Raw genomic sequence first — 14,690 nt, 5'->3', positions numbered from 1 at the left:
TACCATCCATTTTCATTCTTCAGTCCCCATTCCTGCCCGTCTGAACCTCCTGCCACTAGAAATACGCTCACTCGAGAGCATTTTGCCAGCTCAGCCTTGCAGACAGGCTGCTGAGTCGAGGGTCTCCTCCTTCTTCAGACCAGACATGAAGTTGAGTTCCCAGGTGGCTGTCCCAGAGCCATCACTGCTGGTTACCCTCTATGCCGTGGTGTGGCCAGACCTGATGTGGCCAGAGGAAGTTTTCAAAGCTTCACATAATGGGGCTAACCCCCTCTGCAAGCTCCAAGCGTGCTGTTCTTTCCCTCTGTTTTAGGGAAAGCTCTGACTCACCACCAGGATCACTTTAAGATACTTGTTCACAAAACCAAAAAGAGGAGGTTTGCCAAACACTGCAGCCATATCTGTGGAAGAGGATGAGGCTGTAGAGAGGGGCTGCACTGGAAAGAGAAGGAAAATGCAACATGGAGGGAGCTGCATCTTCACGACGGGTATTAGTAGAGCAGAGATCACTTTTCAAAAGCTGCCTGGGGAGTCGGATGTGTTGAGGCAGACCAGTCCTGAGAAGATGGTGGCAAGGAAATGAGGGGGAAGAGAGTCTTGCAGGGATTTGGTGTGCAGTTAGGAGGATCAGCATGCCTTGTCTGGGCACAGTTGCGCCATTACATTAGCATCGAGCTGCTAAGGGGCATGGTTTAGTGTTTGATAGGAATGGTTGGACTCGATGATCCGGTGGGTCTCTTCCAACCTGGTTATTCTGTGATTCTATGATTCTATGACTACACGCAATCTGTGTGCATCAGGGATCGTCTTTAGCTCTGTGCACAGCACCACAGTGATGTTGAGCTGTGGTCTGGATTTTTTACTACTGAGAAGTGAACACAGGTAAGGCATCCTCACAGGAGCTAGTCGTTTGTCCTTGATATCTGTAACAGCTTATTGCTTTATTTAGCATGACATTAATTATTTATTACTATTAATGAAGGACACAGATGGCTGTCTGGTCAATAAAATACCTCCTACTCCACAGAGATGATCTACTTAGCTATCATTTACTCTGCAGAGAACCTTCAGATTCTTTCTGAAATTTAATAATGCGAGCAAAGATACTACGGCAATCTAGAAGGTTTGTGCTTCAGGGCTGCTTTGGGAGGCTGAAATCCTTCTTTATATTTGCTGGCGGGGTGTGTGAGAATACAGGTCCAGATGGGAAAGAGAAGACCCTTTGCTTTCCATTACAAGCTACTTATCCACATAATCCCTTTTATAAAGTGATCAAACTCCTTCTTAAAAGATAGTTAGGTTATTTGCTCTTCTCAGGAGCAGACCGTTTATTCATATCCCATTTACTTTCTCTTGCCATTACTGCCCATTAGCCTAAATATTTATTTTCCATCTGAGTGCATGCCCTGTTGATGTATTCAGTCATATATTTCTACTTGCCATTTTTATGTCTCTGCTTGTATGGTAAACTTGTGCTTTCTGCTATTTCCCTGTGAAATCTCTCCTGCTTTCCCTGTGCCTGGTTCATAAGCACAGATGAGCATTGAGGTCTCACCATGGCCTCGTGCAGGTAGGTCAGTATTTCTCCATTGTTACAGCATCCCAACACTACTTTTGTTTTGCAGGGCAACACTAGTGGTCCATCATCCTCTTGCAATGCCAGAAAATGCTCCTGTTGCCTTAGCTGCGTTCAGTTGACAATGTCCGAGTCTAAATCTAGGGAATAACTTGTTCTCTGGTCCTGGGGGTGGCTTAGGAAATTTCATTTCAGCTGCTTTCTGAGCACCTTGGACTGAACAAAGAGAAACTTCTCTTGTGAGAGGTGAACAAACAAAGTTGCTGCGTGCCCTGCTTCACCCATGAGAGAGCAAGGGAAAGCAGCTCCGTGCATTTGCTGTGGATTGACAGCGCTGAGTAGTCTGTTCGTCCCTGAGGCGTCCCTTACCCAACCCGTCTTTGCTCCATGGTCCATGCCGTCAGACACCACCAGTGTTCTCACTGCTGCTTGTACAGGTGCAGAAAGACTTCCAGCCTTGGGGCTGAGGTTTCAGCACCTTTGCTAGCATCTATTTTGCTCTTATCATAACAACCTCTATGCATTTTTTTGAGCCAACAAGAGGGGAAAGTCTCCCAGAAGCTCAGGCTTGAACACAAAGCACGCTTTTGCTGTAGGGATTTTAATGCAAGGGTTTTGGCGTAACTCAAGTTGACACTGCATTGGCAGAACCCAAGAGCTTCATTTCCTCCTGTACAAGGGGACAGAAACACACTCTGCTGCTTAGTCAGGTCTGATCGGACTCCATGCCAGACCAGACCATCGTGTGACAACCACCACTGTGTTTTGAGGCATTGCTCATTGCCAGCCTGCTCCACTCCACTCAAAGCTACCCAGAAAGACCATGAAAGATGAACGCTCAGAAGTTAGTGGGTGCCTTAAGGAGAGATACTTGTGCAATTTTAATACACACTTTAATTCAGTGGTTGCACGTGATGTTTTCCATCCTATTTCCAGTCTCCTGCAAGCCTGGTTCTACCCTTTTCACTCCCTGTCTCAGCCCTCTGTTTTTCTTTTCCATCCCATCCATTTCTTATGCTCCCTAGCACGATGTCCTGACCGATGCTTCCTGTGCCCTTGGTCCAAATCTCCCTGTGGTGTTTCCTAATTGCTCATCACAGTCTCTCTGCCTAGCTATTTTCTTTGCTGCCACTCACCACCTGCCACTCAACCCTGAGTGCTTTGAAGGAAGGCGTGGTATCCAGCAGCAGGCACCCCTGGAATGATCTGTCCCCCAGGAAGTTTCTTCCTGGTCAGAAGAAGTTGACTGCCTGAGGTCTGAAGAGACTTCAAGCTCTTCACACTAGATCAGCAACACGATCTGGTCCTGCTTCTTTGTTATGTGTTTGTGATTCATCTGCTTTGTGAGTCATAACAGTGTCATAAAGTGGACTTCTGGTGACAGAGGGTTCCCCTATCCAACGCAGAGTTATATGAAAAGGGATGGAAATGAAAGTTGGAAATGAGCGATAGGGTTTTTTCTTTAAGTTTGTTTTAACCATAAACCCAGAGCTAAGGGGTTTTGCTCAATGCCATTCAGCACTTGTGACTTCCAAGCAGTGATTGCACCACTGCCAACCCAACCTGCCCATTGAGTTGACTTTGGTATGGACCTGGGGCCAGGGACTGGGTAAAAGACCGGTGACAGAGCTGCCTGAAGAAAAGTTTGGAAAGAACAAGTCATGCTGGGAGCATTAAAATGAATAATTAAGGCTTGGATTCCTTTAGGGAGGAAAAGAATGTATTGCTGCTCTTTTCTTTAGCCAAGGGAGACATTTGTTACCGAGTTGTGTATTTTTAGACAAGATGCAAATGTGGTTTGTAGGGGAGGAGGAGGAAGGGATTTTTTAATTCTACCTGGGTAGTCCAGCCACATAGAGACATTCCGGGCTGGTTATCTGCTAGGTTATTTCTTAGGGCAAGTACCAAGAACCCAGACTTGTGCTTCATTTCAGTGGTCTTCAGTCACTTTTTGCTTTTAGAAAAGTAAAGAAAGAAAAGTGCTGAGAAGGGAATTCTCCTCCCTCTGCTGCAGTGTCTTGACATTTACACATGCACAAGGTACCCAGCACAGCAATCTGGGTCCAGGTTTGCTTATACCAGCATAACTCTATCACCTGCAGCAGCCCTTTCTCTGATTCCCAACAGTGGGAGCAGGGGCACCGCCAGGACAGCTGCTCTGGTGGTTTTTTTTTTTACTGTTTAATACCTTGGGCTCTCAGTTACATGAATGCAAAACGGGAACTGAATGCAATGAGCTCTAACTGATAGACAGTCTGCCCATTGCAAGGAGACAGGTTGCACGGCAGTGGATAATCATGCCTGAAAAGCTTAGTAAATGGAGCATTTTCAGTTTCAGCTGGGTCATGATCCTAGCGTGTAATAAGCGTCATAAACCAGAGGACAAAAAGAAAAAGGTTTTCAGCATTTTTAATTAGTAATTTTTACTTTGAATGCTTTTAAAGGAGTGAGTGTTCTTCAGCACAGCTGAAGGAGCTCCAAACAGAGGTCCAGGAGCCAGCAGGGTGCAAGTGAAAGAGAATGCAAAGCTACTGATTTTCATTGAATGAAAAAAACCAAACCCACACAAGTACCCCAATACATTGACAGCAGTTCCATCCAAGCTCTAAAAACACCTCCTTTCCCTGTAATCTAAAATAGCAGAAACATTTCACTGGGACAGGTGAGTTTTGAAAAAGGCTGTATCCCCTTTAAGAACTGAATGTGCAATTAGGGCAGGGAGCCTATTTAGTCAGTCTTCCAGCGCTCCTGGGTACCTGGAGCCTGTCCTTGGTTGGTGGTCCTGCATGTGTTGCTTGTGTGCCCCCTTCCCCTGCCCAAGAGATGACTCGGCCCTGGCCCTGGTTTCTGCAGAGGATTCCTGTTGCAGCTGATGGTCCAGGTGTGTTTTCTACTTGCTGTTGTCCATAGGTGATAACTCTCCTTATAGACTTGGAGCCATGCCTACCAGCAACAGCCAGCTTGATTTTGTTGATTGTCTGTCCTGTAGAGAAATGTTCCTACAGTGTTTTTTGATATGGGCAGCAATAATTTTGCATCTGCATTGATGTTTCTGTCTTGCTCGTTTCTTTACTCTCCAGGAGAATCCTTGAGCTTTGCAGATGATTTGCTTTCCGGCCTTGCAACATCCTGTGTGGCAGCGGGTAGGAGCCACGGAGGTGTCCCTGAAACCAGCCTCTATTCAGTCATTTTCAAGTGCCTGGAACCAGATGGTCTGTACAAGTAAGGAGAGGCATGTGGGGAGGTGCTGGGGATAAAGGGAATCTCCAATGTTGTTATTTAATTGCCGATAACCTTTTTGGTTAGCAGCGTGTTCCACTGGACAGTGGAGAAGTGATGAGTCTGTTTCTGTTGCTCAGCTAGTGAAATGCCAAAAACAGTGTCTGCCAGGAGGCACTGGGAGTCTATGGGAGACTCCAGTGGAATTATTCATATTTTCAGTATGCAGGGCTTCCAGGTCCATGCCTGGTGGGATAGGATTTTTTCTCATGGATGAACTGAGAAACCAAATCCTTTTGCCCACCACCCAGTCATTTCTGCAGGGATGGCTAGAGATGCCTGTGCTGATGTTTATGCCCACTGACTTGACTCTTCTGAGATACCCTTTAAGCATATGAGATAGGATTTTCTGTTTGAATCCTGTGGAGTAATTAATGTCCAATGCAAAGGGATAATTGCAGGACCTGAATACCTGAAGGGAGCCTACAAGAAAGCTGAAGAGGGAATTTTTACAAGGGCATATAGTGATAGGATGAGGAGGTAATGACTTTAAATATGAAAGGGGAAGGTTTAGACTAGATATTAGTGAGAAATTCTTTGCGGTGAGGGTGGTGAGGCCCTGGAACAGGTTGCCCAGAGCAGTTGTGGCTGCCCAATCCTTGGAGGTGTTCAGGGCCAGGTTGGATGAGGCCTTTAGCAACCTGGTCAGGTGAGAGATGTCCCTGCCCATGGCAGGAGACAGGAACTGGGTGATCTTTGATCTTCCTTTCAACCCAAGCCATTCTGTCATTCTACTATTCAGTATTGTTTGGAGGGGGTTCTGGGCTTTTCAACCTGGCTTGTTAGGCAGGGCATCCTCTGCCTTGGGGATAGCACGAGCCAGGGGAGTGAGAGAGAAGAAAAGAGAGAAAAAAGGCAAGGAGACAGGAGAGGTGGAGTAAGTCAAGAGAGAAACACTCAGGGCTTAATGTTGGAGAGACTGTAATAATTAAAACACATTTTGTAGTGAGTAATGAAACTTTTTATGGGACCACAAAAGCACTTAAAGCAAGAGCTGGCAAATGGTCTGTCAGCAAGAACTTTTGAAGATCTTGGTTAATACTTTCCCTTTGCCTCCCCTTCCACACCACCCTCTGGTTAAGTATGTTGACAGCTTCCGAAGAAGGAGAAACCTTTATTTCACATCTCTCAAGCAGGCCTGTGTCCAGGAGCAGGCTCCAAGTGATACCTCTTGCCATTTAATAATTCTAAATGTTTTCCTGTTATATATATATAAAACACAAATATAATTATTAATATCTCTGGGAACTGGGCTGCTCTGACAAGGTGCCAGAGAGAGGCTGGAGCAACCGCAGAGCTTGCTAATAACCTGCCGCCCATAAAATCAGCCGGTTGTGAGCTCTCAGCCATTTGGCTTATGGCTGCTGGGAGCATCAGGAGATGGAAGAGCCTCTGGGTTTGATGGGGAGGCTGCTGCTAAGGTGAATGCATGGAGCTGGGAGCCAGATGGTCTGGCTCTTGGGTAGCCTAGGCTGCCAAATCCTCTTCCCCATCTGCTGGGCAGGGATAATTGCACTCACCTGTTGCTTTAGGGGCTCTGTGATTTAATTCCTGTAATTCCTGATGTCTGCAATGGACTGGGAGAGCCTTGGATGGATGGCGGAAGGCTTTAATTAGGGTTGTGTCATCCCTTTGGTCAAAGCCAGGCTGTTTGCTTACAGGCATGAAGCACGTTGCTGTGAAGGGGGTAAGCAGAGGCTGGTGATGCCCCATGTCCTGGAGGTGGCTGTGGGTATCTCCTTCTCTCTGGGTCACCCTGAGTAAGTGACAGCAGCTTTTTGTAGGGAGTGATGGCTGCAGGCAGGCAGCGGTCCCCTGGCACTGAGAAGCTTTAGACCTCACCCTTTTGTGGGGACTGGCCCTGAGGTGACAGCTCCATCCGACAGCTAATGCTCAGTAGGGCTTGACACACTGTTCCCAGGGCTGTGCACACATAAGTGCACATGTATGGACACATATGCATGTTGGCATCGATGGGGCATGCACCCACACTCCTGGGCATCCAAAAAAAAAAATAGACATGCACACGCACTACAGCACATTCTTCTCCCCCTCACCTGCAGCTGCATGGACCAACACACCTACTGCCCACCGTGTCTGCGTGCACTGCTGTGGTTGCATGTGTTCCTGGAACATGCACATTTGCTCCAGCCTGGGACCTAACCAACGTGTGTTTACTTAGCATCCACACGTTCTCAGCTGCATAGACACACGCATTAAATATTCCTCCATTCAGAGGTGCATACAGTTGTAGTGCAGCATGAAGGAAGGTAGAAGGGTGAAATAAGAGGCTAGCACTCTGTTTTGAGCCTGTGCAGATGTAACAACAACAGAAGCACGGGCATGGGGTCATTTCTTAAATTGAATTTCTTCTGCTTGTTTCATTTCAAGCTATCTTGAAAGACTTTGGCCTGGGTATAACCCTGATTACAGCCACTCAGCAGGGACCTATGCTTTTCTCTAGGCTGTTAGGTGAGCACACAGTCTGCAGCATCAGAGCTCTTCAAAAGCAAGGGCTTTTGCTTGGTCAGTAGTCTGAGGGTACTGCATGAGCTGAGAGAGGGGTCTGTGAGATTGTGGAAGTCTCTTCTGATCTTCAAATGTGTTAGATATCTTGTCCCTTTTCTTCTGTGTACTACGCTCTGCTGTTGTCCATTCATTTGGACTATTACCAGCCTGAGATCAAAGCTGGACTTGAGTATGAAAAAATAAGACCAAAAAAATTCTCTACAGGCAAATAAATAAACAAAGTCTGATTCATACCTCTGCTTTTGAGACTTCTGTAATTTCAAAACATAAACTAACAAAAGGAGAAGTAATTTCTTTGTCCTTTGCAATTTCAGTCTGAGAAAAAATATGTTGCCCGTCAGCCCTTTTCTTTCCACTGCCTGTAGTACATTGGGATTGAGATGCCAGTCCCTGCTTAGAGGGGGTTTCAGAGAGAAAGTAATTCACGTCCACAAAGACACATTTGCTCCAGGGGATCGTGTACGTGCATGGGTGTTCCTGCCCATGGTGGGGGTCCATGCTGCAGTCATGTAAGTGTGCTTGCAGGGACACTGAGCACGGTCCTTCAAGACTGTCAAGTTTGGTTTAAGCCCTCAAAACCCCAAAGTCCTAATTCTTGCATCACAGGAGAGGGGATTGTTCTCCCCTGAGGTCAGCTACACAAGAGCAGTCTGTCAAACTTCCTCCTGGGTGGATCTGGAAGAGGATGGGGTGGGGAAAGCAGAGGGAGACTTGTCTGTTAAGTGCTCGTCTTGCACAGACCAGCCAGTCAGGGCAGCGGTTAATGCCAATCAGATGATGGTTTGGGAGCTTTAGAGCATCATGCTGTGACAAGCAACTGGTCATGCACCAAACACCAGTGAAGAGAAGGGGCTCTGGCTTGTCCCAGAGGTCGATCTCAGCCTGGAGGACTGATCTTGCATTGCTCATAGCCCTTGCATAGCTCAGCACTCTACAAGCCCGACTGATCACTTTGCTGCAGAGACAGGATCTTCCCCTGTGCATCCCACAGTCTCCCTGAGCCTTCAACCCAGCTCATCCATCTCAGCTTCTCACTCCATCATTCCCTGAGTGCCTGGGGATGCCTCTTCACTGAGCTGTACCTGATCGACTGCTGGAAAGCAGCTTTGCCAGCCCAGCACATTCATTTCAGATTCTTGAGGAGACACCAAATATTGCTCAGCCAAAAAGGGAAATTTTGGAAAGGGAAATGACAACCCCCTCCAGCTCCTCAATGGAGCTGCAGTGCGAACACACCAACTTCTTCCCTGTGTTGCAGATACTATAATTATAGATTAGATTAAATCCCAATGTTTCACTTTATTTACATTCCTGACCTAGCCTATTCATTTCCGGTGTTTGTGCCAAGAATCAGCACAAAATTTACTGGAAATAATATGGAAGTCATCAGGATTTCTTCCAGAGCCTTTCTTGGAGTGTGTTCATGTGCTGAGAAGGAGCCTTGAATTTGCATTCCCTTTGCTGGCTCAGATGGGGTTTCCCCAGGGTGATCCTGAACCAGGCTCTGGGAGAGTGCGTTTCAGAATTGTTGAAAAGGTAAAACCCCTTCCTAGGAGATGAGGATCAGGTACCGCAAAAAGATAGAAGGGGATTCAGTTTGAACTCAGAAGGGCAACACAAGTCTCCCATCCCCAGCCAAGACCCACCGGGACCTGCCCGATCCCCCATAGAGTCTTGGAGACCATTGCCAGCATGGCCAGGCTCAGCCTTTGCCATCAACTGCTGGCTGCCAGTGAATATGCTTTATTTTGTTGAGCATAAGGGAAGAGGCAAAGGTATTGAGTGTGGGGAGCCCGTGGCAGCATGGAGAGACAGCGACTGCAGTTCAGCACGCTGAATGTGCCAAAGGAGTTGGCCCAGAACAAGGCTGATTAATGTTGACTGACCTTTGCCTTTTGCATAGCTGGGATAAAAAGTGGAATGGAAACCTTTGGTGCTCCAGAGCGTGCTAATGCTGGCAGCGATCCACTGCTCCTTACATGATGCTGATTGTTATTGTTAGTCTTCCATCAGGAAGATGCGTGAATGACCACTGGAGCAATCTGAGACAGATCCCAAATAGCTCAGTGGCGTGGGTTAAAACACATCTGCTACAGCCCTTGGCTGAGTCCCCTGTGTGCACAGGAGCTGTGCTGCTTTGTTGAATCCACCTCTTCTCTTCTGCATGCTCTGCAGCTTCCTGAAGTCAAGCAGTGTACGGCTGTAGTTTCTTCTCAGGCATTCCTGGCTTGCGGAATTTCAAACAAGGCAAGTCAGGAGTTGAACAACTGTTTGCTAAATCCCAGGCATGTGTTGTAGATGCAGACTCATCTTTCCTCAACAGCTGAGGGTTCCTTCCGAACCAGGCTGCCCAAATGCTGGCTTGGATGTGGTTTTGCTGAAGTAAGTCCAGCACTGAGCTATCTGGGTTCATCTGAGCTACATGCAGATGACTACAGTGGAGGTGGATTGGCCTCATGGAAGATGATGTGCCCAGGTAGGTCAGGGGCTCAGCAGAAGGAGGTGGTCTCTATGTTGATATTTATAGTTCCATGCATGGAGAAAGGTTGGGCTGTTGTTGAAGTTTCTCCTATTAGAAGAGCACTCGTATAGAAGCCGTGGAAAATATATTGTTGCTTTCTTCATGGCCAGTAAAGGCACTGGGGGCTCTTCCCAATTAGCCATCTGCTCTCCTGAGTAATGTAAGCAGATCACTTTGTTTCACATTCATCTTCATCTGTTTGCCCGGTCCCTTTACGACCTTAGGGTTTGAGCTCCCTGTTGCGATGTCTGTGTACGACCTAGTCTGGGTGACTCAGATCAGGACATCCAGATGCTGCAGCCGTTTTGCTATAATGACCATTTACCATCACCCTTTTGAAAGTTAGTTTTGTGCCTGAATCCTTGTCAAAAGCAGATCTGCCCCTGCCACCTGTTTTTAGTCACCTGGGACAGATACGGAGTCAGCTTTCAACTGATCTCAGTATGTGCCAAGTGTATGAGCATCTCCCTCCTTTTCACTGGAAAAGACAAGGTTATTCTCACCAAATTCTTCTTCTGCTCATACCTTGTGTCACAAAGACAATCAGAATGGCCTTTTTTGCCTCCTGTGGCTGGCTGCTCCCCTCCCTTTCCTCAGGTTGAAATAACATTCTTGGTGGTTTTGTTCTAAGAACTCCTGGCATCTAAGCCCCAACTCTGGCTGAGTTCAGGCTTATTCTCATTGCTCTTCTGGAGGTGGCTGGAGGAAGTCTGGCAGTGGGGCATGAGGAGGCATGAACAGGTTGTTGTGTAAGGTATTGCAGCTGGTGAATATCGGATTCTTCCTGGAAAAGGTATAGGATGGAGAAGAGGAGTTTGACCTCTTCATCTGTTGGTAAACAAATGGACTTTGGGAACACCACATTTTTCCCATCACTGAATCCTTATCACCAACCCTTTCCAGTTATGGACTTGGAGAGTGTTCTTATTTCTGATTATGTAGACACCTAATGCCACTAACAATGCCACTGTCCAAGTCTTACCTCATTGACTAATGGGAGAGCAAGTTCAAGAGATGCGATACCAATATCAACACAGGCATTGCTGGCTTTGATTTGCCTCTAAGCCAGCAAAAGCTGCACTGTGCTACTGTGTTGGAGTCATTTGTGGTGTTCATCAGTCTCCATGGTACAGAGCACCTTCTTTCTGAAGGCTGGAAAGGTGAGAGTCATGTTGATTTGATTCTTACAGAGTTTGAACCCTCTCCCCTTCCAGGCCACAAAGAATTCGCTGCTTTGAGTGGGTGTTCCTTTTGTCTTGAGGGACAGGAGAAGGAAAACTGCTTCTATTCTTGTTGACCATGCCCTAGCTAGGGAAACTGAGGCAGGGAGAGGTGATGTGACATGCCCGGAGCTCTTCTGTGGGCTGGAACTGAGCAGAGTTAGGGATGCCCTTACTCACATTTCATATAAGCCCCACTTCAGCAGAGTGCCTACAAGAATTTTTTGATCAGAAGATTAAGCAATACCTTCTGCATGAAAACAGCATCTCCTCTTCCCAATTTCCTCACGCAGTCTGAGACCCAGCGACCTGAGAGGTCACATCAAGGAAGCGATGCCATGTCCTCCAAAAGGCTGCTGGCTGGCTTGGTGTCTCAAACTCTCCTCTCTCTCTTGTTCTCAGTGTTACTGTGTGGTTTTTTTTTTTTTTTCCTAGCAAAGCCAATCTGGCAGCAAAATGACTTATTTTACACAGTGCTCGAGACAGTGGGTAATGCTGCTTTGCCAGCTGGAGTTTCCCCTCTGTTGCCAGAGCACAGATGAAGCTTCTGCTGCTCTACCTTCATCTCGGACACTTAGCAGGAGTGATGCTCACTTGCCTTGTGGGGGGCAGCATCCAAGCTTTGACACAAAGAGGCAGTGTTACATCACGTCTGCAGCTCCAGGTCCTGCTCGCAGTCCTGCTGGGGTGCGCACAGCCCAAAACAAGCTCTGCCCGTGCTGATCCTGGAATTTAAATTACAGGCAAGTGTGATGTGGAGGGATCCAAGCAGTCTGTGTGGGAGCCAGCCCAAGCCAGATGCAGCGCGGCTGTGGTCACTTGGTAGTCCCGTGGCTTTACACCTGCTCTGCCTAGCCCAGAGGAGAGCAAGGGGGTATCGGACAGAGTGTGAGCCTGGGCTGGCAGGGCTGGGCTGCAGCAGGATTGGAGCCGGTGCTGTACACGCGATGATGCTGGTGATGTTTTCCTGCTCAGACCTCTGTTAGAGTGATTGTCCATTCACTGCACGATGTTTTCTGCCTGGATAGCTCTTGTACACCCCAGGCAGGCTTTGTCTCTGCAAAACAATGGCCAGATTTGTGGGTTCATGTGTTGCTAGCCAAAACTTTGATGTCTGGGTAGAAATTTTCATCTCCTCCTTTCCTTCCTTATGCCCACGTAGCAACTCAACCTGATATTTGCAAACAATTCAAAATTTTAATAGGCTAATTCTAGGCTTAGGAGTGGCCAAAAGCAGCTTGGCTGTGTCCATGAATACGTCCCAGGAAAGATGTGACAAGCTGCTCTGGTGCCCAGGTGGTCAGATACTACTACATCCACAGGTCTTATCTGAAGCCAGAGCCATACCCACAGCCATGGAGTAAATCAGCTCAGACTCAGTGTGGGACCCCAGGTCCCAAAAGCTGGAGATGCTGAACCCAAAAAGTGATGCTGATCCAAGTAAAAAGATAAGTCGCAAACTAATCCTACCTGCTCATCTTTTTCTCCACACTCTAAAGGCAGAGTTTGGATGCCATTATCTACAAGATCTGTCCCAGCTCAGGCCAGCAATGTGCATAAATCTCATATATGGCCTGCAAGGGCATAGAACTAGGTAAGCATTTAGTTTTTGTTTTATTTTTCAAAGGACACCTGCAGCACATCCCACTCCATCCTTTCTTTGCAACAACAGCAGCACAGAGAGTCTCTCACCAGCCTTGTCTCCCCAAAAGCACTTCTTATCTTCATTTTTACCATGTATTTTAGAAAAAAACCCACACTTTTCTCAATCTTTGGCTTGTACAGAGCATTACATCTATAAGCACCCACCTTCTGGTTGAGCTATGCTGGATTAGGAGTAGCCTAATTTTAGTAGTCATGATGATCTTGGGCTGGATGATCTTGGAGGTCTTTTCCAACCTTAATGATTCTATGATTCTAAATCCTGCTGTAGCCCAACAAAGTGCTGCTCTTCCACACCTGCCCCAGCAGAGCTGCCCTGATGTAGCCCTCCCCATGGCATGAAGCCCACCAGCATCTCGAGCTCTTGCAGGTCACCTCCAGCTTTCAGCTCTGTCCCTGGCTTGTACCTGCTGCACAGCCACACGCTGAATTGTTTTCCAAGTGGAAACATGAGTTGAAGTATTAACTCCACAAGGGCTTTTCTGTGCAGTGTGCTGGGATTAAATATTTATGTTGGCAAAAAGCGTGTAATAGGCAGCTCAAGATCAGAGATAATAAAAGTGAGGTGTGCGGAGAAAGGGAGGAGGAGGCAGGAGGCTTGCAGGAGCAGAAGGGAGAGGGACCCAGGTGGGTTGTAGTATGTGTGCATGGGCAATTGCTTTCAGTTTTATTAATACCCCATCTGTTTGCGGGTGACCCCAACGCCATCGCTGGGAAATCTGCAGCACAGGAGTGAGTACAGTGATCAGCCATCGCCGCTCCTTGCATGCAGGAGTAATTGTCACCCTAGTGACTTTAGCTTAGAGCCATCCAAAGTGAGGTGGGGCAGGAGCTGTCCTGGGGAAGATGCAAGCAGTGGCAAGCGATGAGATGCTCTCTGTGTCATCTGTAAATGCTGTACAGCCCTAAATCATTAATAGTGGTGATACAGGATCCCTTACTCTTCCAGACTGCTGCAGTCAAGGTTATTTACTGGTGACTGGATCCGATCAAGCGGCAATGTGGTTAGGATTATATGGAGGGCTCCCAATCAGGTCAGGAGGATGATCATTGTGGTGACCACAGCACACCGAGCAGGGAAGGCCAACTCAAGCCTCCACAAAGGGTGTTAACAAAGAGCCCCGCACCACTGGGCAGTGGGGGTGCACGAAGGGAGCAGGCAGTGGCGAGATGTACAGCAGGAAGGGTGCTGGGCAGTGCGGGAGGGAGAGCCCGCTTTGCTACAGCGGGAGGAAAACAAGGAGCACATGAACAGCAAAGGGCACTGCTCTTTCTCAATTCATTATCTTTATGAGACAACAACATCTCGCTCTTTTCCCCCTGACAACAAACATTGCGGAAGGCGGCGCATGGGGAGTGCGAGTCCCGCGCCGAGCTGTGGGACCCCAGCCAGTCACGGGGCCTCCAGGGAGATATGAAACGAGGCATGAATGGAGTGTTAGGAGAGAATGGAAACTCTCCACTGGCTCCCAGGCTGGCTCTCTTGCGGGGGGTCCCTTGCTCACGATGACAGCGCTGCCTCTCATAAACACGCATTTCCTCATCCCTGTTTGTTTCTCTCTTGTGCAATCTCTTGTACTAAACGGGAATGGGAGTGATCCCAATGGTACATGAATGTGTTACAAAAAACCTTCCCGCCCTGCCACCAACGAAGAACTGAGAAATAACAACATAGTTTAAAAGAAAGAAAAAGAGAAAGAAAAGAAAATGAGGGAGCTGGATGGATTTGCTACTGGCCATGAGTTATAATTTTGAGTGTAAACTCAAGGGCACGGCTATGCAGGTAGTTTGCAGCATCAGCCAGCACTCAGAAACCCCTGCTGCACTCAGCGCTGTGCATCCCTCTGGGAAAAGAAACTTCCTTCCCCAAATGACTTTCTTGGGTGAAAAACAAGGGACAAAA

General features: G+C 47.6%; 1 protein-coding gene across 2 annotated transcripts in view; it reads left to right on the top strand.

Moving 5' to 3' along the window:
• Nucleotides 1-14,690, top strand: part of ASTN2 (astrotactin 2) — a 344,412-nt gene that overhangs the window by 308,677 nt on the left and 21,045 nt on the right. For both annotated transcript variants that reach the window (XM_069873427.1, XM_069873426.1), the window contains one exon: nucleotides 4,657-4,798. In XM_069873427.1, the coding sequence (XP_069729528.1) occupies nucleotides 4,657-4,798 (142 nt within the window). The remainder of the gene's footprint in view (nucleotides 1-4,656; nucleotides 4,799-14,690) is intronic.

The sequence above is a fragment of the Phaenicophaeus curvirostris genome, chromosome 20 (genome assembly GCF_032191515.1).
Source record: "Phaenicophaeus curvirostris isolate KB17595 chromosome 20, BPBGC_Pcur_1.0, whole genome shotgun sequence".
NCBI classification, from domain to species: Eukaryota; Metazoa; Chordata; class Aves; order Cuculiformes; family Cuculidae; genus Phaenicophaeus; species Phaenicophaeus curvirostris.
The sequence above is the reverse complement of the archived record's forward strand: the minus strand, read 5'-3'. Positions and strand labels throughout refer to the sequence as shown.